Source organism: Amblyomma mixtum, chromosome 2 (genome assembly GCF_055824585.1).
Source record: "Amblyomma mixtum isolate Tamu chromosome 2, ASM5582458v1, whole genome shotgun sequence".
Taxonomy (NCBI): domain Eukaryota; kingdom Metazoa; phylum Arthropoda; class Arachnida; order Ixodida; family Ixodidae; genus Amblyomma; species Amblyomma mixtum.
Genome location: NC_143013.1, coordinates 68,366,901 through 68,393,544, shown reverse-complemented (window position 1 = coordinate 68,393,544; position 26,644 = coordinate 68,366,901). Strand labels below are relative to the sequence as shown.

The following is a 26,644-nucleotide window of genomic DNA, read 5'->3' as shown; positions in this document are numbered from 1 at the left end:
TTCATTAATAGGAACGTGTGGTGACGCGGAGTGTTCTTTTCTGAAGAGGCTTACGGCTGACGCATTAATTGATGTGTAGCGCTGTGGTCCGTCCTGTCTTGAAGAGATTGTGGCAGCAGGCCGTCCTACGCATCAAACTGACAATGAGGACACCTGTAAACCTTAGGTTACCATATTATAACAACAAAATACTACTTTTAGAGAAAACGAAGCTTATATAATGTAGAAAGGCCAAGTAATGAAGTCAAAGTGTCGCCATTACCGACCGATTTTGTAAACTGCAGGGCTCGACTTTTTCATTTTGCGACAATGCAGGGGCTTGGTTAAAACGCCTTTCGCTTCGAAACGCTGACCGAGGAGGCGTTTCAGGTGTAGACATCACAAGTTTGGTAAATCCGCCTTTTGCCCCAGAAAAAATATCAACACATCATCAAGGAGCCATAGAATCATTTTTTCGGAAGAACAGAGATTAACTGGCGTTGTACTCAGTACCCCATTAATCGCATTCATTTGTTTAAAACCTGTTAGGATGATTTAAAAACAGAGGCCAGTTACTCCCATTAGCAAATTCCTACTTTAAGACAGAAAAGCGATCACGACCAAACATGCTGAATGATAAGAACCCCGCAGACATGACCGAATAGTTATTTCAAAACTAACTGTAAAAGATACGAGAAGTTGCCTTTACAGTTTAAAAAAAAATCCAGACGTGCAATGTGCTGCATCAAACATGTCCTTAACCGAAGTATCCAGCAACTACGCTATCTTTCTTTCATCTTATTACAAAGTATGGACGTCGCACCTAGTGGTCACGCGCGGCCTGTTCTTTTTTTTTTTTTTTTGCACGCATACTTCAGGATAGTCAAGACGGTTGATTAGGAGGCGAGAATTTCGTTCCGTCCAGTTTCAGTTGAAAACATTTATCATGCGCTCCCCTCCATTTCCTCCTCGGGATCACCTGGAATGGACATCGAGGCCCAGCCCACGTCCCGAGGCGATGGATGCAGTGATTTGTCGTTCGTGACAATTAACTTAAGGAGCGAGAAGTGGCTAAATGAGATAGAAAGAGAGAAAAAAAAAGGAACAGCACCAAGAAAACGCGCGAGCGAATGGCTCGCAGATGCCAATCTGATCAAAGCACCCATCCTACGCACTCAGCACTCCTCGCAAGGGGCGTTCATCTCCACCGGACATCCACACTTCTGAGGAGGAGGAGATCTTATCAAATTGACCCCGGACTCGGCCCGTGCCGGTGTACGGCTGTTGGGCAAGGGCGGCGGAACGCCCATGATGAATCGCGCGTGCGTAACGGCAGTAGCCGCCGCCTCTTAGGCGTGATTACGTTTCTTTTTTCGGGCTCTCCGCTCAGTCGTTGATCACCCAGCTGGGAAGCGAGAGGCGAGTGCTCCGCCACTTGGAGGCGTGACGCAAGAAAGCCTTTGGCGTTTACAGAAAATTTTTGTCTAGGCGTCACACTAGTAAACGTTACCGCTTTCAATAAAAATTAACGTTCCTTATTAGCCGAGCTATTGCTTACGGAAAACGAAGGCACTCATAACTTCTAATTGCCTTTAGGAGACGGGATTCGGATGTCGATTTCTTCTCGCAAAGTGACACAGCGGCTTTGTATTGATGGTTAATGTGTGAAGACAGGTAAGCTGGCTCCAAAAAGAGATATGTCGTGGAAAAGTAGATATACTCAATAATAACAATATCTTACATCTGTCACGGCTGCTCATTTCGATGTTGTTGCTAATAGAGCAGGAGAAACGAAAAGGATATGTGTTGGCGAATTTCGCGACTGTGAGCAGACTCCGCAATTTACCCAATATGACGGCGTTACGTAGAACTGATTCCGGGGTCAGCTTAAGTAGAATTGCGGTTATTAAAAAAATCACTAAAAATTCGCGCTTGTTTCTCGATATTGGTAACCTCGTGTGAGTCAACAAGTCTTTCTTCTATCGAGGGCGTAAAAGAATAAAAAGAGACAGAAAAGGAACCGCTGTATGTTGTGTTTAAACTGCCGGCGTGAAAGGTGAAAACGGTTTTTGCGGGCTTTGGGAGAATTTATAATTAAGGAACTCGTTTATGAAGACTCTTGAACAACATGACGATTGCATAACTAGGAGTGCCATGTTTCCGTCCAGGCAAAAAAAACAAACAAACAATGCCCACCGGTTTCCAAGTTTTTGTTTTGCTTTGAAAGAAAGAAGATAGAAAGGTTTGCCAGTCACTTCCGCTAGAGATTGAACTGAATAAGCTACGTCATTTAGCATTTTTTCGTGTTCATATATTTTAATAGCAAAATGCCAGTATAAACATGAATACCTATTTGCAATCGCATGTAAAGATGGAATGCTAAAAAAATGAGGTCATCTTTTTCGGCCCTCCTCTTTACTCTCAGTTTGTGCATAGGTAGAGGATAGAAGGCATGTAATGAATGTAATGCAGCCATGATGCAGCTGCTTTCACAAGATTGTAAGAGATTCATTCCGCCCGTTCGTCTGTCTGACTGACTGAAGCGACAGCGAGGGCATATGGGGTAATCGAAGTGTTAAAATGCAGCACGAAATGGAATGCAAGAGAAAGAGTTCTATTTCTTCCTGTTTTCTCCATGCATTGCACAGCACCATGCCACAAGATACGAATGCCGTAATATTACAAGAACAGTTACGCACAGAACTGTTAGTTTTGTAATGTGCCCATTGGTCATGTGGGCTCAGCGATGTTTTATAACCGACAGCGCCTCGCACTGACATGGAGCCTTCCAGCCCAGGCAAATCAGCTTTTCGGAAATATAGCCTGGGTATCTGACAAGAACTCTATTGTCATGGTCCAGCAAAGCGTTCCACTACAGAGTGGAAGTTTTCTGTTCCCATGTTCTCTCTATTCTGCTTGACCCAGAAAGCTCGCACAATGATATTAAACGCACATTAAGTGGCATTACCGGGCTCCTAAACATTCTTTTACAGGAAAACTATGACTGCAACATCTGCATGCACCGGCGAAATAACACGGCTCAGCGCGCCAATCATTGAACTAATCTGCCCTCCGCCGCGGCGTGGCGATGGTTTCGTAAAAATGGCCAAATTATCAGCAAAATATCTCCCGTCTTCAGCAAGCTAAGAAGCACGCATCATTGAAAAGAGGGTTGTCGCGCATTACAGTGCGTGCGTTCACGTTTAATTTCTCTTTTCCTTCTCTTCTTAAAGATCCCCAGGTGGTCGAAATTTCCGGAGCCCTCCACTACGGCGTCTCTCATAGCCTCAGTCGCATTGGGACGTTAAACCCCATAAACCAAAGCAAACCCTTCTCTTCTTAAAAATAAACACTCATTTCGGTACAACACAGAAAAACATGGAGCTGTTTGTGGCTTCCTAGCAGAAGCAGACAAGTCCATGATTTATGTTAACAAGCAACAATATGCAGACAGTCTGCATGCAGCATTGAATATATTCTCAAAGGTGGCGCGGAGTACCTTGTACGTCTTAAGCGCGCAATCTGCAAGAGCAGACTTGTTTGCTGGCCAAGAAACTTTTAAGGTGGCAAGCCATGGAACGAATACGCTTATGTTCTCTAGGGTTTGGCGGAATACCGCATGGTCAGGTTGTAGCATAGCAGAAAATCTTTGGCTGCTTACCATGCAACAACTAATATTTTCATATGGTCAATAACTGAAGATTCTAGTATACGCTGTATTTTGGACAGTGTGTCTTTTGATGATTAAAACAAATCGATACGGTTTGTCCGAACTATAACGTACAAAATACGCTAGCGTTGTAGTTGCCTGACGTTACAGGCTGTTCACCCGTGAACTAGTCCATACGCATGTGCTTTAAAAATTCACACATACATGAACCCGAATACGCACACTCAGCATGCAACCCAGATGAGCTGGGTGCGGCGGACTGCACAGCCAGAGCTTGCGTGCGCATATGAATGACATTTAGTCGTAATTAGGTCCATTATGTTGACAACTATAGGCACACGTGGAATTATGCTTGGGACCCTGAGGCGCCCATGGAACCCCTGTCGTGCGCGGCATCCTGGGGCTTAGCCGCTCGCTTGTTTTCATCGCCGACCCTTAATGGCTTCACAACTCAACGTGAGATCTTATCGCTGTCATTCGTCGGAACGCAATGTTTCACGGGATAATGCGAGCGTGAACACGTAATTTGTGGACCACCGCCCCCTGAACGTGATTTGCGTTCTGTAGGGGGTCGCCGAAGCAGTGCCATGGAGTTCCTTTTTGGAAGTAGCATTTTATGGTGTCGGACTAATATTAGCCTGCTCCTCTGTTTGCTTTTCGCCCATCGCGCATCAACGCACCCAGCATTGGGTGCCGAAGGGAATTATCTAATTCATGGCGGGACCTGTAGCAGACACATAATTTACTTTGACATGCATGAAAGATCTGAAGGCAGTGATTACTGCCCTGTTTAATGGCTGCACGTGGCATGAACTATGATCCGTTTTCTGCATTAGAAAAGCTGTGCCAGGTGAAGCTACTAATGGACCGGCTCTATCAGATTACGCGAAGCGAGGCTGGTGCAAAGTACACAAACTTGCCACTGTCTAGACGACGCCAGTGGCTTAAGGGCATAGGCCAGACAGGCTCAGAGAGGATCTCAGCACTGCCCTGAAATGGCGCTATACATTACCTTTGCTCTCTTTTTAAATTGGCCTCGTGCTCTTCTGTACTGGCTACATTGTGCACTTCCGCTGCAGAACAAGAAAGAACTTCACGAGGAAAGAGAATGGCTTCACATTCGTGTCTACCAAAACAAGCATGACTTAACACCATTTAAGCTGTAAACCAAAATGACTTAGCTTGCGCATACAAGAGTACCTGGCTTTCGCTTTGAGTACAGGCATTGAGCAGTCAGAAGACACACCCGAAAGAGAGGGACTGTAAACATAAATCAGCTACAGGTGAACAAGCGCCCTCTGAAACCGTCAAAACAGGCACACTATAACTACCATCAGAGCAAACTTCAAGATTTATTGCGTTGAACCAGACTAGGTAAGTAGCGAGTATTCTAACGTTTGGTAAACATATTTTTCTTCTTTAACAATATGAATATGCTACCTAACAAATCGCAGGTCGCTGACTATGAGAGTATCTTTTTTGGCACCACTTCGGTTAAGATACCTGATGAAAAGCAAAAGTTTTCAAGGCTTCTGAAGCAACTTTGATTGGTGCCTCTCTGGATAAAAACTTTTTGTGCCTAAGACAGTTACTACAGCCAACATAAATGATTACTGCTCGGGCTACTTGCAAGGAGCGCTAGTATTATGCCGTAAAAAACTACAGACACAAGCTTTTTGGATGAGTATTCATTTTTCTCTTGAATGTTACGCAAGGGAATACTATGCACGAATCCGGACACGGAATTCGGTTACGCCAAGTGAATAATCTATAATTTGCTTTTTCTTAGGTTGTTTCAGTATCAACTGACCAACCATGACTGTAACATAAACGACGAGTTTAGATAACGTGAGGTATGTAAAAAAGGCAATATTATCGCTGCTCGTTCATTTTTTTGTTATTTCAGCTGCAGATCAGGCCTGCGTAAGAGTTGGTGTGAACTAAAACGAAGAATGCAGTGACAGCACTTTTTGCACGGCTCAGGTGACCTGCACTCGTCTTTATGTACCAGATATCGTTTGGGAGCTGAAACAGAAACCTAAACAAAATGACAGAAAAACATCAATTCAAAATTGTTTAGTGCTTTATGACGCAATCTACGTGACAAAACTTCCCGACTCCTATTCTTCGAATGGCTCTGTCAGCACTGGATGACGAACGGCAGGAAATGTATGTTTGTAGTGGCGAGATGTAGTTTTCTTACTCTGCGAACATCTATAGTTGCTCATAAGTGGAGAATTGAAATATGCATTTCAACTGAAGCAAAATGTTGCAGTTTCAAACCATACGTGGAGTCCAATCGTCTCTGAGCACAAGGAGAAATAAACAATGACGATGGTTCCCACGTGATGACGGTGCTTTAAAAAAATCTCAATAGATATAGTTTTAGTGAGACTCAAACAGTGACTCGTGGGTGACTGAAGAACTTTCCTCAAAGCGTTACCTTATCACTAAACTGGTTACATCTGCTTTGGTATGATGTTCAGACGCCACCAATTTGAAAAAAGCTGTACGTAACAGCTTTTAGTCGTCAATGCATAATTACACATCGGTGTCTTTTGTGTTCCTTCATTATTCCTTCAAATTATTTTGTGTTCCCGCAAATTATTGTTCCAATTAGTACATAACACATTAAATATAGATACTTCGTTATATATATATATATATATATGTAGATGAATCCAGACCATCCCGGCATAAGCACCCATTAACCCTTAGAGAGTCCGCATTCCGAACCGACTGTTTCAGATATTCATTTTTCCCGCTTGCCATAAAAGAATGGAATAGTTTGAACCGCTCTATCACTACTAATACATCTTTGCAGAAATTCGTAACTCTGGTAGAAGAACAGTTGCGCGATAATTGAATCATAATCAGACAGGTACAACAGACCACTCGTATCACTGCATATAATAGCTTCTGTATGAACACATTGCTTACAATGTATAAAATTGCACCCTTTTCTGTGAAAAATGCTCTTTCTTTATGTGTTTTATTTTCTGTTATCTGTATTTTTTTCCCATACTCATGTAATTATTTGCAACTAACAGTGTTTTCAATGTATACCATTACATTTGTAATGGGATTGACAGCATCTCAAATAAATAAATGCTCATCGCACGTAGGGCATTCAGGATCCCTTACAAAGAGGGCACGGAAAACTTTGCTTTCATGTAAAGTCAAATGTCTGTAAAGCAGACTTTCTCTGCCCGCAAGCAAGCGCTCACCGTATGCACTCCACAATGAAGATGGGCACGACGGCGACACCGAGTCCCGTCCCGGCCGCCAGGAGGAGCTCGACGAGCTCTCGGCGCTTCTTGAAGTACTGGCCCACCATGAACATGGAGGTGTCGCGAGTCATGGCGACGCCGCAGCCGAGCACCAGACCGTAGCTGATGAACAGCTGGTGGAACTGCGAGGCGAATGACGAGAAGAGGCAGCCCAGCGCCGCCACCAGGCCACCCAGAACGGCCACCAACCGGGTGCTCTTTCGCCGGCAGGCGCCCACGATGGCCGGGGACAGGAACAGCGCCACGGCTGTCGACACCGCCCCCAGGCACACTGTACAGTAGAAACACAATATGGGGCGCGATTAGGAGGGAAATCTTGGGTTTGTATCCGCGGGTCTCTGAGCTGATAAGAATGGATTGAATCCAAGACAAAGTGAAAGTAAGGCGTAATAACGTTTTTTTTTCTTTTCATAGGTATACAACACCGCGGATCTCAAACATTAGTTCCAAAAATGGGCAAGAAAGAATAAAGCATTCAACACAGTCGTGCTATAATTTGGCTTTGTACACAAATGCAAGACCAGTTTCACGTTATATGAATAATTGTCCGGTACGTAGTCACACGCTCAGCAGCCATCAATTGTTGATATAGTGGGCGAGCCAGTTCTCGAAGAGGCACGGTATTCTTAGTTTTAGGGACGGTGATGTAAGGTGTTGGACTGTATCGAGGCCTTGAGGGGGCACTGGCACATAAATTGCATGTTAGGTGGGTACCAGGGCGTGCACAGATAGGGTGGCCGCAGCTTCTGCGGGATAGGGTTACTGCAGTTCAGTGTCCTTTGTCCTACGGCGGAAGGAGACCGGCGGTTGAGGATGATAAGAAAGTTGATAGTTTCCCCCTCCCTGCTGCGGGAGACGGGCATTCGGGCAGTTCTTGTACGCAGTGTTTGTAAGGATGGTCAATAGCGCGTAAATTTTCAAGGGGCATATTACAGGCGTACGAGGGGAACGGTAACAACAATCAGAAGTCGCGGAGGAACCATTCCTCAAAGCAAACCTTACTTTCAGTTTTGATTGCACATTTCATACGCCCTAAGAACCATGCGACGTGAAGAAAACGGTTGATTTCACCTTCGAATAAATTCGGCCACCTCAGCTGGGGTCCCATCAAGAATTCGTGTTGAGGAGGCAGCCAAAAGGAGCCTAAATCAAAATAAAGCTATGCACAACAGTCACCAGCTTATTTTGCCATGGAAAATCCTCAAAAAATCATCCACTTGAACGGTTCTGTGGCTACACAAACTGCTTGGCATGTCTCCTGAACCCTGTGCAATCTCGGATCCTTCAGAAAAGTACAAAATATCGCTTTGTCGTTGCTTAGCGATAGGAGCACGTAGAAAGCAAGAAAAAAAGCTACAGAACCCCATCAGTGGCTTCAACCTCACATGGCCTGTACGTCACATGGCGCAGATTTCGAGGCGGAAGACTGAGTACACTGTCACTATCAAAAAACCGGTAACAGAAGGTCCCTAAAGATTGACTCGGACTCTATGCTTCGAATGAACGACGTTGTGGTAGGAGGTGCCCGCACACTAGGTGTCATTATTAAGACACTGCATGCAGTCAACTTCCTGCATGAACTTAACTTTTTACGATTTGGTTAGTGGCACAGCATCGGTGCTCAATCCAGCTTCCTGCACTGTGCACCGTTATAACAGCAGAATGTTTGCGCACAAAAACCACTTCAAACGACGTAAACTCGTAATAACCAACACAGCGAAAGAAAAGAACACGTTATTACAGTACTGTCGCCCTTTTTCTTTGAGTTTTGAAACAGAAGTAATGGCGAATGTGTTTTAATGTAATCATCATAGGTCTGGAAAAAGAAAATTTTTAGCTCGATTCTAAGCTAGGGAACCCAGTAGCAAAGGTACTGCCACGGGCGAACGGTCACTCTTTCGACGCATCGATGCTTTGAAAGCTGCGCTGAAGAACTAATTTACGCTGAAAGCACGAACAGCATGATCGGTTAGACTGCTCCTCTAATGTAGCTCTTTGCTTCACTACACGGTCGGAGCCATTTTCAGTCCCTGGACAGTAATTAAGTTACGGATGAGAAAAGAAGCTCCTGCAGTTCAGCTTCTTTTAAACATTTTTTTTTCATATGGAGGCGCGTTTACTTAACTGCAATTTCCAAAAAGACTGTCTACGCTTTTCATGTTTTAGCGCAGTCGATGCCGCCGGACATATGGAGAGCGGAAGCAACCCGAACGGGCCGCGTCATATATCTGTTTCTGCAGCAGGCACCCAAAGAAAATCAAAAAGCGCTGGATAGCTTAGGCCAGCTAAATATAGCTCGGCAATGACGAATGCGCGAGCGCCTCGTAAATACGCCCTATACACCAGTCGATTGCAGCGGCGAAGTTGTTAGGCCTCGCCTCCTGCCCAGTGCTGCCTCTCCATCCTCTTCCTTCTCTCACTTTCTGCAGCGGTGCTCTTTTTGCCCTGTACACCCCGATGCGCAGTTCGTTAATCCAATCCCGGCAATCATTCTATATACTTTCCGCGGCGAGTCGATCCTGTCCCCGTTTGTTTTTATTTTTTTGCCTCTCTGCTTTTGGTGTGTTGGTGTGTCGGTTGCGCCCCTACCTACAACATGATGTCTTCCCCTACTGCCTTTTACTTGCCGGGGTCTCTCCGCTCGCGTCTAGCATAAGGGCACGCCAATACGGAAGAGAGCAAAGCTTCTTCGTTGGGCAATAGTGCGCACGACGCTGGAAAGACACCGGCTGTCACTTTTTTTCTTTTGACTTTTTCTTCTACTGTTGCTGTCGCTTATAATTTCTTCCTCCACATTTTTTCCGTTGCGATATTTTTGTTTGCGTTTTATAACATGGTCTCCTCAAAACCTTGTTGTCCCTTTTAGCTCTCAGGCCGGGCGGCCATTTTAAGGCTTTTTCCAGCCGCTGGCTTAAGAAATAAACAAAAAAAGTGCGGGAGCACTCTGACCGAGCGCAATATCTCGTATCTATCCGCGTACGGAGACAGCAGATGGCTCGCGCCGGCAATATGAGAGGCTAGCGAGAAGTGGAGAATTCAATTCCTTTCTTCCGTTCGTTTAGAGATTCTTCATTTCGCCTTTGCCCGGAGAACGGTTCAATTCTCTTCCTTTCGCCTGCCTGCCCCTTGGCTTATTATTATTCTAAGGCGACGTATAAATAAAACCATCAAAGCATAAATTTTGGATACATAAAGTAAGAAAAAAAGGTAAGCGCAATAAACGCTAAACGTTTTTGGGATGTGGTGGCATCCTGTTATTTACGGAGGCATTTGTATCTGTAGTTATATTCGCGGTCCGCGTATTGATGGAACTGTTTATTGCGGCATATTGATATCGGTCTCCTGTATTGCGTTGGAAAAGCGCTAGTAGGACTTTGTGCATTTAGACATTCCGCTGCCTTTCTTCATTTTATTATGCGCGATAGCGATATTGATTTCTTCTAGTTGGTCCGCATGGTTAGCAGAGTGTACATTTGTCTAGAACGTCAATCTGCCAGGATATTTCAGGAGGTCGTTATTCAGCGAATAACGACCTACAAGGTTATGGCTACCACGTATCGCGGTAGCCATAACTTTGTTTGGCGTATCTTCGAATCCGTCGTATAAAAACCGACAAAAAAAAAGGTTGCGGGCTTACGGAAGATACTCAGACCGGTTTTATTACTGCCCGTTTCAGGGCAGTATATTTTATTTTAGAGGCAACTTCTTCAAAGCGACTTAAAATAAACGAAACCAAGTTATAATAACTACGTCGAACACGTTTTCGTTGACTACCATATGCTGTGAAGGGCAGTGCATAAGAACTTTGATCAAAACAGCTGTAACATCGGTGCTAGTATCATTTACGGCTGTATTTTCTTTTCCCGATGATTAACCTCGGAATAAGAGACGCCAAAACGAACAGACTCACACGAATGAAAGGACCACATCAGTGCACCTATGCATTTTTTGGTGCCATCTTTTTTTTCTATCAATTTATAATTTTGTGGCGCACAGCCTCAATGGTTGTTTTATAGCATGAAATGGACGTGGGAGAGGTGATGGTAGTGCAGTTGGGAAGCACGCAGAGGAGAGCAGCGTCTTCTTTAATGTTTGCCCGTTTATAATTTTTCTTGCTGTTACTGGATGCCATTTGTTAAATTAAAAGAAAATTTTCGTCGTGGTGAAAGGTCTTCATGCATTGTTTCGATGAACTGATAGAAGTTTCCGTCGCCATCTCGGACCTTAGTAAACATGAACGGATAGAAGTAGAAAATACGATATCGTGTTCTAGCAGTTTTCGGGCAAACCATTGAGCGAAAAGAAACGCCTGTAAATTAGTATGGATTAATTGACCCATGTTTTCACAGTGCCGTTGTTTGTTGACCTCTTCCCGGCAAAAGTTTATTTTTTGGCAAAAAACAAAAACAAAACAAAAGCTGGAACATTAATAGACGTCTATAACGCCCCATGAAATGACGGATATATGGGAGATGACGTTGCAAGGATACTTAACAAGGAGAATTAATATAAAGGAATAATTCCAGTTCAACCTGCATTGCAGAGATGATAACAAGCCAGATGATAGCCTAGAAAATGCCAAACAGCCTCGAATACTGGCGCAAGCACTTTAAAGCATGCGAAGCTTTAAACTGATGGCAAAAAACTATTCGCAATGCGTTGAAGTTTTCATTGATATCTCGCATGAAGCGAGGCGTTCGCTGTCAGAGAGACAGCTCATGAACTAATCTCTCTCTTCCTTCTCAATCTCAGTGAGTGACAAACAACTGAAGGAACCTTTGTCCTCAGAGTAGGGTGTTGGCTTCGAAACGACGGACATGTGCGAAGCGAATTCTCTGTTGCCTTTTGACAAAATTTTTAGTCCCGTGCTTCATTATTTGCTTCGCGGTTAGCGCTTCAACCACCGATTAGTTTGATTCTAACAAACTTAAACCAAGAGGGAACTGAGAACGACAGCTTTGATTTTCTGTAACGGCAGGCAACCTGCGAGAACTTTCGCTCGAGGAGAATAATATCGCCATGGTATTAAAGGTGCACTGAAGAGAAATCTGAACTCGTCTTTTTCCGCGGGAACTCAATCTGCACGTTCCGAGCATTCTTAGAAACCTCGATTTATTGCCCTGTGTGGCAGATTTTCCTAATTAAATTGAATTAACGTCCGGCTCCCGCCTTTATTTTTTTAATTCTCCCCGTAGGGTAGGCGGAGTCGACCAGCGCGTGGAGTGCCTTGCAGCCAGCTCTGTGGAGGCTTTGATTTCGCTCTATTTTGTTTTTTAGGTTTCCGTGAATAAATAGTTTCATTCGCAGATAATATAGCCGCAAAATAAGCCGGCAGAAATAAAGATACGCGCGGACTATTTGCTTCTACGGATTACTACGTATTACTGCGCCGATGGCAGAGCGGCAAGCTGACACAGGACTCAGCCAAAGGCATTCCACGCGTTGGTCGACTCCGCCCACAGTACGGGGAGAATTAAAAAAAAATGCGGAAGCCGGATGATAATCCAATTTAATTAGAGAAATCGGCCACACAGGGCAATAAATCGATGTTTCTAAGAATGCTCGGAAAGTGTAGATTCAGTTCTCGCGGCAAAAAGACGAGTTAGGATTCCTCTTCACTGCACCTTTAAGTCGGACCTGAAAACTCCCGCGGTGTCATGCTCGCCTATGAAAATATCATCGTGATCGGCTCAGTCTCTGCTTATTTGTCGAGGGAGCCTAATGAAAATTCAACACCTGCAGTAGTGTTTTCCAGGTGGAAAAGCATTGCCATGCTTACAGTGCCTGTTCGATGGTAGAGATTACGTCTGGAGTAATAACTAAAATAATAAGGACTTAATAATTTGTCATTGCTAGCGAGTAAACAGTGATTCGCAAAGCACAGCGCGATAGTTCCCACGGCACAAAAATACGATGCTAACACTTGTTTGTTGGTTTTTCTGCATGAGTACTAGCAGGTGCCGGTGCCAACAATTTTGTTCAAGAGCCTGTTGCCGCTTGTCCGCGATGTCGTCAGAGGCACTCCGATTGGTGTGCGGTCTAAGCATGGTATATTTCAGGGACACTGTATCGGTGCTGATGAAAGTGTGCGTGCGATGATGGGACAGTAGAATTCAAAAAGCGAGACCATAGAGTCAGCCGCGGTGGCTCAGTGGTTAAGGCACTCGTATACTGGCCGGAGTACCCGGATTCGAACTCGTTTCTATGGAGGCGAAACGTAAAAAGGCGCCCGTATGCTGTGCGTTGTCAGTGCACGTTAAAGGTGGTCGAAATTATTCCGGAGACATCCAAAACGGCGCCTCTTTCTCTCTTTCTTTCTTTCTTTCTTTCTTTCTTTCTTTCTTTCTTTCTTTCTTTCTTTCTTTCTTTCTTTCTTTCTTTCTTTCTTTCTTTCTTTCTTTCTTTCTTTCTTTCTTTCTTTCTTTCTTTCTTTCTCTCTTTCTTTCTTTCTTTCTTTCTTTCTCTCTTTCTTTCTTCCTTTCTCTCTTTCTTTCTTTCTTCCTTTCTTTCTTTCTTCCTTTCTTTCTTCCTTTCTTTCTTCCTTTCTTCCTTTCTTTCTTCCTTCCTTCCTTCCTTCCTTCCTTCCTTCCTTCCTTCCTTCCTTCCTTCCTTCCTTTCTTTCTTTCTTTCTTTCTTTCCTTCTTTATTTCTTTCTTCCTTCCTTTCCTTCTTTCTTTCCTTCTTTCCTTCTTTATTTCCTTCTTTCTTTCCTTCTTTCTTTCCTTCTTTCCTTCTTTCTTTCCTTCTTTCCTTCTTTCCTTCCTTCTTTCTTTCTTTCTTTCTTCCTTTCCTTCTTTCCTTCTTCCCTTCTTTCCTTCTTTCTTTCCTTCTTTCTTTCCTTCTTTCCTTCTTTCCTTCTTTCTTTCCTTCTTTCTTCCTTCCTTTCTTTCTTTCTTCCTTTCTCTCTTTCTTTCTTTCTTCTTTCTTTCCTTCTTTCTTTCTTTCACTTTCGCCTTCAGCCCTTCCCTTAGGGCGCGGTTCGGGTGTCCATCGAGATGAGACAGTTACTGCGTCATTTGTTTTCCTTAAAAAAAAACAACTTTACACCACAGACAACGCAGAACCCCCTAGGTAAACCACTAGCAGGTATCTGTATGTAAAATGCCAACGCGCTCCGCACAGGCAACTGCACGCGCTCAAGCTGAATTAAGTGCATGCGTGGATATACGCAGAATGGGATTGCGCACGTTCTCGAGTCTCTTAGGGGAATCGGGCGGCTTCCTTTCGAGACGCAGCAGCCGCGTCTTAAAGGATCCACGTACATGTCGGGTGAGCCCGGTGCGAGCACCACACTCGGTTCGTCCCCGGTTCTCTTTGTATGCCGAGAGCAAACATTGACTCGGCGCGCGCTGCTCTGTTGGCGAACCGCGCCGCCTCCGCCGGGTCCCTCCCCTCGGGGACTACGGACCGAGCGGTCGTGTTGGCTGTTGCAGCGTGGGCGCATATTGCTGCCTCCTCCGGATTGAATCAGTCGGGGGAGGACAGAAACAGCGCGTTGTCGGCCGCTGTCGATGGGCTGCGACTGCAGGCGCCCTGCTCGCCACCAGCTGCCTGGGCCTCTGCTGTAGCGTGCGCGCGGAATTGATTGGTTTCGCGAGGAAAGTGCGGGAAGGGGGACTGTAAGCAACCCGCAGAAGGGCAGTAATTCGCTCATCGCGGTATATCTGCTTGGGTGCGTACGGAGTTGCAGTTTGCTATGCTCAAAACACAGTCCTAGCGGGAGCGTTGGACTGCAGTGCAATAGACCCCCAATCACGCAGTTATACACAAACGAGTGGGCTAACCGCGGTAAGTTAGCAAATAAGTGACAAACGTTGCCAGAGCGGCAGTGGCCTGTAACGATAGATAAACGGTGCTTCAAGCGCTTGGTTGCTGACCCGTAAGACGCGCGTTCGTTCCTGGCCGCGGCGGTCGCGTTTCGATGGAGGCGAAATTCTGAAGGCCCATTGTACTGTGAGATGTCAGTGCACGTTATAGAACCTCAGGCGGTCGAAATTTCCGAAGTCCTTCACTACGGCGGCCCTCATAGCCCGAGTCACTTTGGTACGTTAAACCTACAGAAACCATAAACCGTGCATCCTGCGTTCGCAGTGAGGCGTCACTTTCATGTATGCGTACATGTATGTATTCAGAGGAAGCAGGCCCAACTTGTTATACACGCAAAAGGTTAACGTCAGTGGTAAGGTGCTCGTCTACCGAGTAGGAGTACCCATTTCTTTTCAATTTCCTGCGCCATTTCGTTTCCTCAGAAACCAATTTTATTCATTCCTTGCAAAGTCGACTGGTGACGCACGGTTGAAGTGGCCTTGGGTTTCGGGATGCACAGCGGTGGCCTAAAACCAGCTAGTTTTAATACTGAAAGCTTACCAGCGGCAAGAAACAGACGGCAGATCTTTAGATTCTATATATTCGCATCCTGATTACTTGCATTGCTACGGCTCCGTTGCTAGGAGGAGTGGAGCAAGATCTGTAAGGCGAACGTTGTAATGCATAGTGTCGTGAATGAAGGTGCTACGGGAACACGCCAAGGAAATTAGTAAGCGTCCGTCTAATACGTTGTTGTTGCTGCATTATCACTTGCAAAACTTCCTGCACGCATTTCCTTCACTGGTAAGTTCTTCAATTCGACTAAAAATGAAAATTTTGACATACTACGTGCGATAAAATTATGCGACTTGGGGAGCATGCAAATAAACATTGTAAATTCGTTAGAAGAAGTTACGAAGGGAGTCAAGAGTGAAGTTTGTTTATTTAGCCTTACGTATTTAAACTTAGCGGCACTTACCAGCTTTCTAACAAGATTGCATGTGACGCCTGGTGCTGGTGCCAAATCACCATTCTGCTGTGTAGCCTATATAATTGAAATCACACAAACCAGACAAGAGACTCCTATTCTTTGCGACCGAAAAAGTAGATAGGCTTCCAAATCATCGAAAGACAAAACAGGTTTAAATTTTTACACTACCGTAAGTGATTACTACTCTCGCAAGAAGCTGAGAATGAAGTGAAGCAAAGTTAGCCGGCTGAGCGGTAACAAAATTTTTCGAACCCTGCCACCTACCTAGCAGACGTACAACTTGAAAAATAATGAAAAACCGCAATACAAGCTCGGACAAAAACCAGCGTTTAAGCTTAACTTCTCCGTGGTCATCAGAAAGTAATCTCGTCGTTTCGGTTATGTAGTGAGGGTCGAAACGAGCCGGAAAATGAAAGGCGAGAGCTCCCTTGCTGACTGATGCCGCGCGGGTCTGTTGAATAATTTAGTGACTTTAAAGGTTCAAGCCTGTAATGAGGAATATATCTCAGCTTTTCATGATGGATAAGAGGAAAGATTAAAGGTATAAGCAGGAATGGCGAGGCAGTTGTGGAAGGGGGAGAGGTAAGGGGAGAGATAAGAGAGAAATTTTGGAGCTGGGAGTGGTTCTTCCTGGTTCAGTGGCGGGGTTCCTTGGCTATAAGCGGTTAATGGATCTGGCCAGTGGATAAGCGAGAGGTGTACGATCACAGTGTGGTTTGTGGCCTGCTTTAACATTCTACCGGCAGCTTGTACTCTGTGGAAAGATGGAATTTTTCACGCATGATTCAAAGATTGTTGAGAATTACTCCTATAGTCGTCTGCCTGTAAAATTGAGTGTTCCGCAAGGAACTGTCGTTGATCCCCTCTTATTTCTGATTTTTCGCAAAACGTATGTTTTGTCTTTCCGTTTGCCGATGATTGCGTTTTTTATGCCACAGTTACTGAAGACTCTGATCAAGGATTCCTCCAAGCCAACGTTAACCGGATTCATGCATGGTTCAGTCGCTTGTTGATGACCCTTAATCCCACTAAATGTAATTTGATGTATTTTCACCGCCGTAGCAACCCGCACTCATTTGCATATACAACTTCTGATTTTCCTGTGCAACTTGTCCCGCCCCATGCTTACCCAGGTGTTACTGTCAGCAAAGATCTATCACGTCGTGAGCACGCAACAAGTCTAATCTGATCTCCGAATAAAAAATTAGGCTTTCTTAATCGTCGTCTTCGCGACGCCTCTGAAAATGTAAAGATACTTGCTTAGAAGTGACTGATCACTACAAAAATTGAGTATACATTTGTCATTTGGATTCGGCAGAGAAAATATCTCATTGATTCATTAGAAGCCGCGCAAAACAGAGCCGGCTCTTTCATTCATCGTTCATATTCCTCCGATGTTGCATTTTGCGTCTCAAGAAACAGTATTTGTTATTTAGTCTTTCAGCTGGACTAAATAACAGTGCTTATTTCTTTTCGGTTGCAGCAAACTTTTAATTTGTAATAATCTGCCTCTGTGCCCTAATCATGGGTTCCTCTAGGAAGATAAAATTTCGTGATGAGCACACTGATTTAGATCGCGGGGCTGTAACAATCCATTCCACAAAACTTCCCTCTCTAGAAGTCATAATTCGGCAGTTTTCGTAAATTTCCTCCGCAATAAAAGGTTCATTGCCGGTGTTCCGAGTTGGAAGCTTTTTTAGCGTCACCGTTTCAATTCTTTTTACTTTTGCTACTAGCCTGAGGCTTAATTTGCAATAAAAAGGCAAGCTGAAAACAAATTCCCGCTCCCTGTTGCCTGCAAGAAATTGATGGAGGTTAATTTTGTGATCCACTACAACTGGACATGTTGACGATATTGATATTATTAACAATATAATAATAAGGCTTTTACTAATTATGATTAGATATATAATAGATCAACAGTTCAACCCAAGCTCTCGAGAATAGCCGGTATATGAACGGTAGTTAATAGTGGGCTGTTGAAGAAATTAATATACTGAAGTATAAAATTTCAGAGGCACCGACTACACTAGCATACACCGGTGCTCAATGAATGGTACAGAAATTCACAAGCAAATATAATTTCAACGCGTGCGTAGTCAACGGAGAAATCACAGTGGGTAACGTTTGTCAACAGGGAACGTTTTTGAGGATAGCAAAAAAGTGAATACCAAAACAATGCAAACCTGCCGTGGGAAGCGCCGATATACTTTTTTTTTTTTTGGACAAGAGTGTTTATTCCTAAAATACAGGTATTACATAAGCCATACAGATGGAGGTACCAGAGCTCAAGGCTTTAACGGGACCTCCTATAAATGAATGTATAGGCTTTTGCACAATATTATTAGAACAGAAAACGTAGCCAAAAGGGTACATTACCAGCGAAAACAATGCGGAAAATGAACAAAATCGATTGAAAATTTCGCAAGAGGCTGTTGCAGTCAGAATAAAATACCCCAAAGTTTTGCACAATTTGATAATGCTTCCCGACACACACATGAAAAACCGCAGGCGTGAAATATGAACAAGCCCGTATACAAAGTTATAGTGGAATCTGAATAAGATATATGAAAACAATGCGTTCATTAACAACTTCCCGTTGAAAAATGCACTTGTGCAGAATCTCTGGGTATGCTTAGGGAGGACAAATTTGTTTCGGCTGTCACTTGACCTTAGAGCGCGAACTAAAGATACCTAAACATTTTTTTATTCTTATGTATATCATTCGCACATTTTAGACAATTCTCTCGCAGTACACGAGCACCGTGTGCATCCGCTGACATGAGCATTTTCGCCGCACGTGGCCGACCCACGATGAGCTTAACGGTGGCTCTGTTCGATCAGCCGGGGCACAGCTTTACGAGGAGGCAACGGTCGCTGTTTCGGCCTCGCAGCAGCAGCAAGTAGAGGACCATTAGCGGAGTTGAGCGCAGAAGGGCGCTCCCAATGGCCGAAGTCGATGGACGGCGCGAGTGGATAAGCTCATTTGCAGTCACCAAGCCGAACTCATTGAGCATCCGAGGCGATTCCCCCCCGGGCAGTGTTGCCCTCTCACAGATTAGTGCGTGACGCAACACAGGCGAACCTCTAGACATTTCACCGGGATGGTGAGCGCTCGTTCTATCCCTCGATGTCTGTCGCTCTCTCGCTCTTTTCCCAGAGACTGGGCGATCGTACGACGCCTGTAAACAGGCTTGCGCTGTGCTCACGTACTTCAGTTTCAGACACAAAGTTTATGGGAGTGCTCATGTTATTCATTGTGCTACACTGCACACAAAATCAGATGGTGGAGAAAAGTAAAAAATATTTTGGTCTCAGTTTTCCTTAAAGGGAACGACACGGACTTCACCTCACATAGCGAAGCTTTTGACAGAATATAGCCCCATAGTCTCAAGAAACTACTAATGTATGCGGAAAGTTTTTACTTCTTGATTAGGAATAATAGATCGGGATATTTGTGGCGGCTTTTTTTTTAGGAACCTTCGGTAAGGCTAGCTTATGAAGAAAAACTAAAGGATGTTGAATGTCTTTCATGACTGTTTTCGATTAATCTATGCTGAATTTACTGAAAGCTGAAGAAGTGAGTACCTATACATTTTGTTGTTGCTTTTTTACTCCTCATCCTTTTGCGTCAGGGGTCAGCAGTAAACCATAGTACACGTGGGAAGCTGCGGAGCACCGCCACCTCGAAGCAGTCTGCTGGGATGTGCTGCTGCGGTAGCTTTCAGCGACGTAATAAACTGAGCAAACTATTACTAACCTTTAGTCGCTTCCCTTTAGTGTGCCTGAAGTTATTTGCTTTTTTTAATAGTGTTCTTAACAAGGGCTGTGCGGTTAGCAGCATTGAGAGATACTGAACGGAGTAGTTATTAATTTATTAATTAGCAGATGCCTGAGTGTAGCCATACGGTGGAAAAATACAGAAGAGAAGAAACTGAGAAGCGCTGAGAGAGCATAGTCCTCTTTCGTGCAGAGATTAATACGTTAGAGAAATACTGCTGCAGCCGGCCGCTCTACGTCTAGGTGATTTCAAAAGGCTGCCTGTTCATTTATATGTAACATGAATGATTATATAGTCCATTTTATATCAGTGGGTGGTGGCTGCAGACAAATATAGAGGATAAGGTTCCTTGAGGTGCTAAGGCGCCTCGAGCAGCTATAGAAAAGAAAGCTGTGCTCTTCTTTTGAGAAATTTTGCTACGGTTGCAAGCCGATGGTGATAACTTTTGCCAATATATCTTTGTTAAAAAGGTAGCCAGCAGCGTTATCAACGAACGCTTTGGATTGCACACCGGATTAAAGTGGCGATGCCACTAATAAAGATAAAGATAAGAGCTCTAGCACCAGGAGTTTCAAGCATCAGAAAACTACTAAACTTGTCGTCATGTTTACCGATGACAGACGCTTTGTGGACACTAAAATAACGACGAAAATATGAGAGTTAACAGCCTTCTGAACTAAATGAGGCCCATACGCCACCAGGCGCACTATTTTCTGGAGCGGAATAATGGGTACGGATTCCGGCAAGCCGCACTCTAAACAGTCGTGCCTCCGAACCCACGCAGTGCGGCAGCTCCCTACCGCTGCTACTGAAGGAGTGGCCTCAGTAGACACCGACGATTTCGCCTATAACGTACAACACGCCTAATTCGGTGTGGCTGTTCACCCACGTGGAAAACCAGGGCGCGGAGGCAGTGTACTTCACACTATGTTCTCTGAGTGCACATGCCAACTCGCACTGCATTTCCCGTGGTCGGTATTCGCTCTACACCTTGCTGAGCACTGCAGCACAAGCAAGGAATTCTACACAGCAGGGAGCGAACTCTCGATGCGAGCTCGTTTGCCCAGCGTTTGTGCAATCGAGCGGTCCAGCAGTTTGTTAGTATGAACAGTAAACAGCCTGCACAGAAAATCAATGCAGGTTCTTTGCGGACGTGCCGCAGAAGCGTGTTTTTTTCTCATGTTTTTTTTTTTATCGCCTGTTTTATTCTACAGCTCAAGCCCCACTCTGTGGCCTCTCATGGTGGTCTACAACACCCACGTGTTGGGTGACCATCCAACCGCGCTGAGCTGCATTTTCGCCCCACCCATTGAAACCAGCGACGCGGACCTGGGCCGCATAATAAAGCGTTTTAGGAACACTGATGGTTCTCCCGGCGTCCGGCAGAACAGCGCAACTCGCGGTCATTCCCAGCTCGCGCTTTTGAGCGAACCCAACACCATCCCCACAGCTGCGGCAACGGCTAAATGATGCGGAAAGGGTATCGATTTGCCCAGCTCTTGGTTCGCGGGATGGTTAATTGCGCGTGTTTCTCACGACGCAGCGTTACGTGGCTCCCGAGTTTCACGCTGCCGGCTGTCACGCGATGTGTCGCTTTTCAAGACCGTTGGAGCCACCGTAAATTGTCGAAAGGTCACGCACGTGGAAGTGCTAGTTACGACAATGGAGCTTTAGAGGGCCAACGGTCTTGAATATCTTTTCTTTTTCTCTTTTACCTGCTACGACTGGTTGAGCAGAAAGACGTTACACTAGTAGGCAACACTGCCTCCACTTCTTTTTTTTGTGTTATGGTATTGACGGTTGTAGTTTGTTAGCAACTGCACAAAAGAAGCAGACGAATAAACAATTCGACTACTGAGAAAGTACTGCACGAATAAAAACATTTTCATTGTTTCTATCTGTGATATAAACACTCCAACAATACTGGAGAAATGAACACGTGGAAAATTGTATGGACGCAGATTTTTATTAAAGAAAAAAAAATATGCGACATTTGAAAATTTATGCGTGTGGTGATGACTCTTTTATATTGTTCGCCTTCTTTTTCACTGAAGCATGAGTTTGGGGTTAAACTTGTCTGCACGGCCACTGACGTTTATACGGTCCTGAACTGTCGCAGTGATGGCAGCTAGAACTGATACAGCTGTGCTGACAATGGGCGCACAATAAACTTTATTGCGAAGCCATCGAAGAAGCTTTTTTGCTTTATTGGCTGCAATCAGCAGCCAATAAAGCAAAAATATTGGCAGCAGCTAACATTGGCTGCTAACAGAGGAATTCTGAATGAGGTATTCCGTTCTTCAAAAGCTAACGAAACGGAAGGAAAGATTTATCTATGAGTCTCGAAGCGTAAACTTCACCCAGACGGGCCAATAATTCACTGTTCGTAGTGTGAAGAAGGTTATCGGATGTCGTTAATTTAAATGAAGGCAGTGTTTGCCTTCAAGAAAATTTCCGGCTTCCTTCCAGCTTTTTCTCCTTTTCGTCAATCAATATTACTAGCCGTGCCAACTTTACTCGCGAATAGTCAATATTGAACCCGCTGACTGCGATATCACTTATCTGTGACAGCATGACAGCTAAGTTCATTCTTTGGTCGTCTGAGTCAACTGCTGTCGGCAAAATGAAAGAATAATGAAAAATTCGCTTCTCGACCAGCGTTCGGTTTTCGTGCCTTAGTGAATTGCGAAGAGCGCGAAATATCTTATGAACCTAACCCAAATCGTATTGAATAGACGGACACATACATGATAAAAACAAGAAGGAAAAATTAATTATGGAATCGTTAGCTTTGTCCAGCACGCGTAATTATTAATACAAATGAAGGTGCGAGTTGAATAGCTTCCCTGCTAAAGAACACGGAACGTCAGCTGAGAATTGTATGAGTGGGCGACCGTTTCGTCGAAGAAGAAAACGGTGATAAGGCTCGCTCAGTAATTAGTACGAAAACGAGAATTTCGCTATTCTTGAAATACAGCACATGATCACTGTTTAAGTATACCATGTGCTAGGCAGTCCACGTGAGGTTGTAAAGACTTCTTAATAATCCTCATACAAACGGTGCCCTCAGATGTCTCACACAGTCAAACCAAAGTAGTCCTTTCGAAGTCGTTGAACATATCCCGATGTCCTACCATGTCGAGTTCCGCAACAAAACACAATGAGGTGAAGGAAAAAAACGGCATTTGCGAGCGCAGGGCAGGTTATAACTTTTGTACGTGAATAAAAGAAATCAAAAACTAGGAGAGGAGCCTATCCGACGAAGCTACTTCAAACATTTCTTGACATGCATTGCTTTTAAATCCACTCGCAAGACCAAAATGATTGCAAGGCGATTGATGCACAACAACAACAACAAAAAAAGAGTTCTTTAAGAGCACACAGAAGAAGATAACAGTACTAGAAAAAAATACCGGCCAGCTCTAGAGAGGTGGGTTTAGTCCCGCAAACATCCTCCTCATACGGCTCACAAGTTTTTGCAGCGTCTCAGATTGACACGCTGCTAAGGCCGCAATTTTTGCAGCGCTCTTTTCATGTCAGTTTTTTCATTTCTTTTTTCACTGTTAACTCTACTCAGTTCTAATTTTTCTTTTTGTCATTTTACTTATTACATGAGGTACTGTATTTTTCACTGGCAAGCCAATTTCTTCGCCAGCTATGCATAGTTTATTAAAAAAACCGAACTGCAACTGCATCAGTGGCCAAGCTTTAACTGCGGTACAGCATCAACTGCGGTACTGTTATCACTCCAGGCTACGCATGAGTGCCTCACTGACAGGATTTTTTCTCCTTCGGTTTTCGATTTGTGCTGTTTTGTTTAGATCAGAAGTATGCCGCGCAAGCTTATTTAACTAGTAAGGCAGTAAATGCCGCGATTTCCAGAATACGGCGCGCACTCGTATGGTATTCGGCTTTATGGTATTCTGGGATTTAGCGCCTCAAAGCGGCTCAGGTTGTGAGGGACGCCGTAGTGGAGGGCTCCGGATAATTTCGGCCTCCTGTGGTTCTTTAACGCGCAGTGAAATCGCACAGTACCCAGGCCTCTAGCATTTCGCCTCTATCAAAATGCCCCTGCCGAGGCCTCGATCGAACCAGTGCATTTTGGGTCAGTAGTCCAGCATCATAACCACTGATCAATCCCCGCATAAAAGTGTATGGGCATGCTGATTAGTATGATACGGGTGGTAGGAGCAAAATTAGCCTGTCAGCTTCACTGACCTTCGCAATGCTTCTCTTGCGACCGCGCCAGAAGCACGTATCCTAAAACAATAACATAAAGCAAGTAACATAAATGGTATGTCACTATAAACATAAATAAACGTTGCGCAACTAACATAAGATTTGGTAGCAGAAACGCATTGGCATTGCATGCTATATAAGAAATAGTAAAAAAAGACTATTTTTTCATGTATAGTGGACAAGTATATATCTTCCGCGCAGCCCAAAATGTAAACTTTGGTACATGTATAGGCCGCGGACTGTATACCGAAAATTACAGCAGTCATTGAAGTCCACATGAGCGAAGCTTTTAGGTACAAAAGAAGACTACACAGCTTTCGTTCGTTTTCTTTGTGGCGGCGCGGCAGTAGGTCGCAATAAAAGAATTATTGCATTGATTCTTAATTTACTTACAGCTGTAATAGTCTAGAAATGAGACCATAGTAAATGGGAAATCAATATCGTTGTAAGTCAACACTGAATAGAAATGTTTCACAAACATATTAAAAAGTGGACTTGACGACATTACAACAATCTAGATTGCAGCTTAACAATAAAAAAAAACATAAAAGTGGCAACGCTGTGAGGGAAAGCCAGCTTTATCTGTTAATGCAAGAGTGGCCGTTCATGCGCGCAATCAGGCTAGCAGGCGGAATATTTTGCCACAGTAATAAGTGCGACCAAGTCTGCAAAAATAAAAGAGAGAAGAGAACAAACAAGTCACTCAAATGAAATTTAATCAAACTTTACCGCTGAAATTCAAAGCCGTCTACTACGTCTTAAGGCAGACTTGGCGTTACCTCAATCGTAGTCATGTATTCGGCAGCAGCGTAACATCTTTGAGACCCGGGCAGATTTATCTGTTTACTCTCAGGGGCGAAGCATTACAGAAGGTAGTGGGTAAAAATAATAAAAAAACAACAAGACGAAAATAATTAGTACTGTATCGATAGATCATATAATCACTAACAGTATTATTAAACAGCTCGGCATCTGTAATGGAGGCGAAGGAAGTGGGAAGGTGGTTCCATTCCTTAGATGTCTTGGAGATGAAAGATTGAGTATCAATAATTCACCGCGTTTCCAGACGTTCAGTGCGCAGACTTTTCCGCGCGCTAACGGCTTCCCTTTAAATTAGGGCTTTCATTATATCTCCGGATATAGGCAGGTATAAAAAAAGTTTCATTTCCGGACCACGCCGACTGCGCACACCTCAGTAATACGGCTTGTCGCATGCAATGTCTAACTAAATCCTGTCGAATGCATGACTGCTCAAAAGTGCCTGCGGGCTCGAGGAGCTTCCTTCTCTACACACTTTCCTTTTATCTCGCTGAAGCAGTCCTAAAGCTGCGCCGTTTCGAGACGGGCGTAACTTCATTTGGCCTCTGTCATGGAACGATTACATGTAGCGCGAGGAAGCCCGGCTCTGTCAATATGTCGAGCAGAGTCGACGAGCATACTTACTGAGGGCGCTCTCTTGCTTTGCCGAGAGTACTAGCGGCAGCTCGACAAGCACTTGGATGAAAGCGAAACCGGGGTCGAGGACCGCGAAATGACAGACCTTTCCAGGAAGGTTAGGTTACGACCAAAGGCACTCACTGGAAGACGCTGCTCCTCCTCCCCGTCCTCCTCCCACAACTGCCGTGTTTTCTATCACCAGAACAATAATAAAAGTAAAACAACTGATGTGCGCGTGGAAATTCTGAGGTAATACCGCGAACGCGGAGCTAGGAATAAAGATATAAAAGACTGCTTTCGACGAAAACTTGAGAATAACGCATTCACGACCGCACTTGAGCAACGCCTACGCCTTTCAAAGTATTAAAAGAGGTCCAATGTTGTTCACTCATAAGAGCCGAGGTACTCTCAACATTCATTCAATGAGTACTTCCAAGGTATGTGCGTAATGCATATTTTTTGTTCCGTTTTTTTTTTCTTTTTTTTTTAGACGATGCCCTCTAGACACACGCTTCGTTTTATCCCTTGCAGGGGCAAGATGGAAGTTCTAATAAAGTTGTTTTTTTTTTGTTTAGTACGCACTGCGCATTTCCTTCCTATCTTCAGGAATTTGCACTTTGCCACGCTTTGTTGCCGGGGGATGGACTTCAGCTGCGTTAATAAATTTGGAATACATGTTCGTAATATTCGCGCTGAGGCTGCCCTTCTGCACGTCCCTCTTTTCACTGCGGGAAGTTGCACACGCAACAACTATAAGCAAAGAGACGTGACGCCTCGGAACAACCAGAGCTTTTCGACCGCAGCGCTAATCATTGATGACGTATCTCCTCTAACTTCTGGCGGCGAACTGAGGTACTAACTTTGTGCACATTGCGTGCGTGCAAGACTGGTTCGAATAATGAGTCGCCGAATCCACACTTACCAATGCGTAAACAATGAAATTGAACTGCTGAGTCTATGTGAAAAATAAAAGCACTAATTATTACATTATTTAATTATTTATTGATCGATTGATTGATTGATTGATTGATTGATTGATTGATTGATTGATTGATTGATTGATTGATTGATTGATTGATTGATTGATTGATTGATTGATTGATTGATTGATTGATTGATTGATTGATTGATTGATTGATTGATTGATTGAGATATGCGATCTCGCATGGACAAAAAAAGGCGGCCACCTCAGCTCTTTGGTATGAGCTCCTCGTGCAGTCTGGTATTATAGGCCAACACTTGCTTGTAGTCACGCTTCGAAAGAGCATTTTCTTCATTATATCTTTTATTAGGTGCCCTGTAAAACCACATCTAACGAATGCAGCATTTAAAGACCTTTAGAGCGTCTAGCGAACTCAAAATGCATTCAAAGATTGTATGTGATGTTTCACGCGTAGGCTCAATTTAAGGTCCAACTATAGTTCGGTGGATGAGGGTAACCTTGCTTGAAA

The 26,644-nt window shown here is 44.2% G+C and overlaps 1 protein-coding gene across 1 annotated transcript in view; it reads right to left on the bottom strand.

Annotated features, from left to right (window-relative positions):
• The window catches only part of LOC149359647 (monocarboxylate transporter 10-like), a 112,438-nt gene that overhangs the window by 8,078 nt on the left and 77,716 nt on the right, over window positions 1-26,644 (bottom strand). The window contains exon 2 of the mRNA XM_089571792.1: window positions 6,877-7,210. Within this exon, the coding sequence (XP_089427918.1) occupies window positions 6,877-7,210 (334 nt within the window). The remainder of the gene's footprint in view (window positions 1-6,876; window positions 7,211-26,644) is intronic.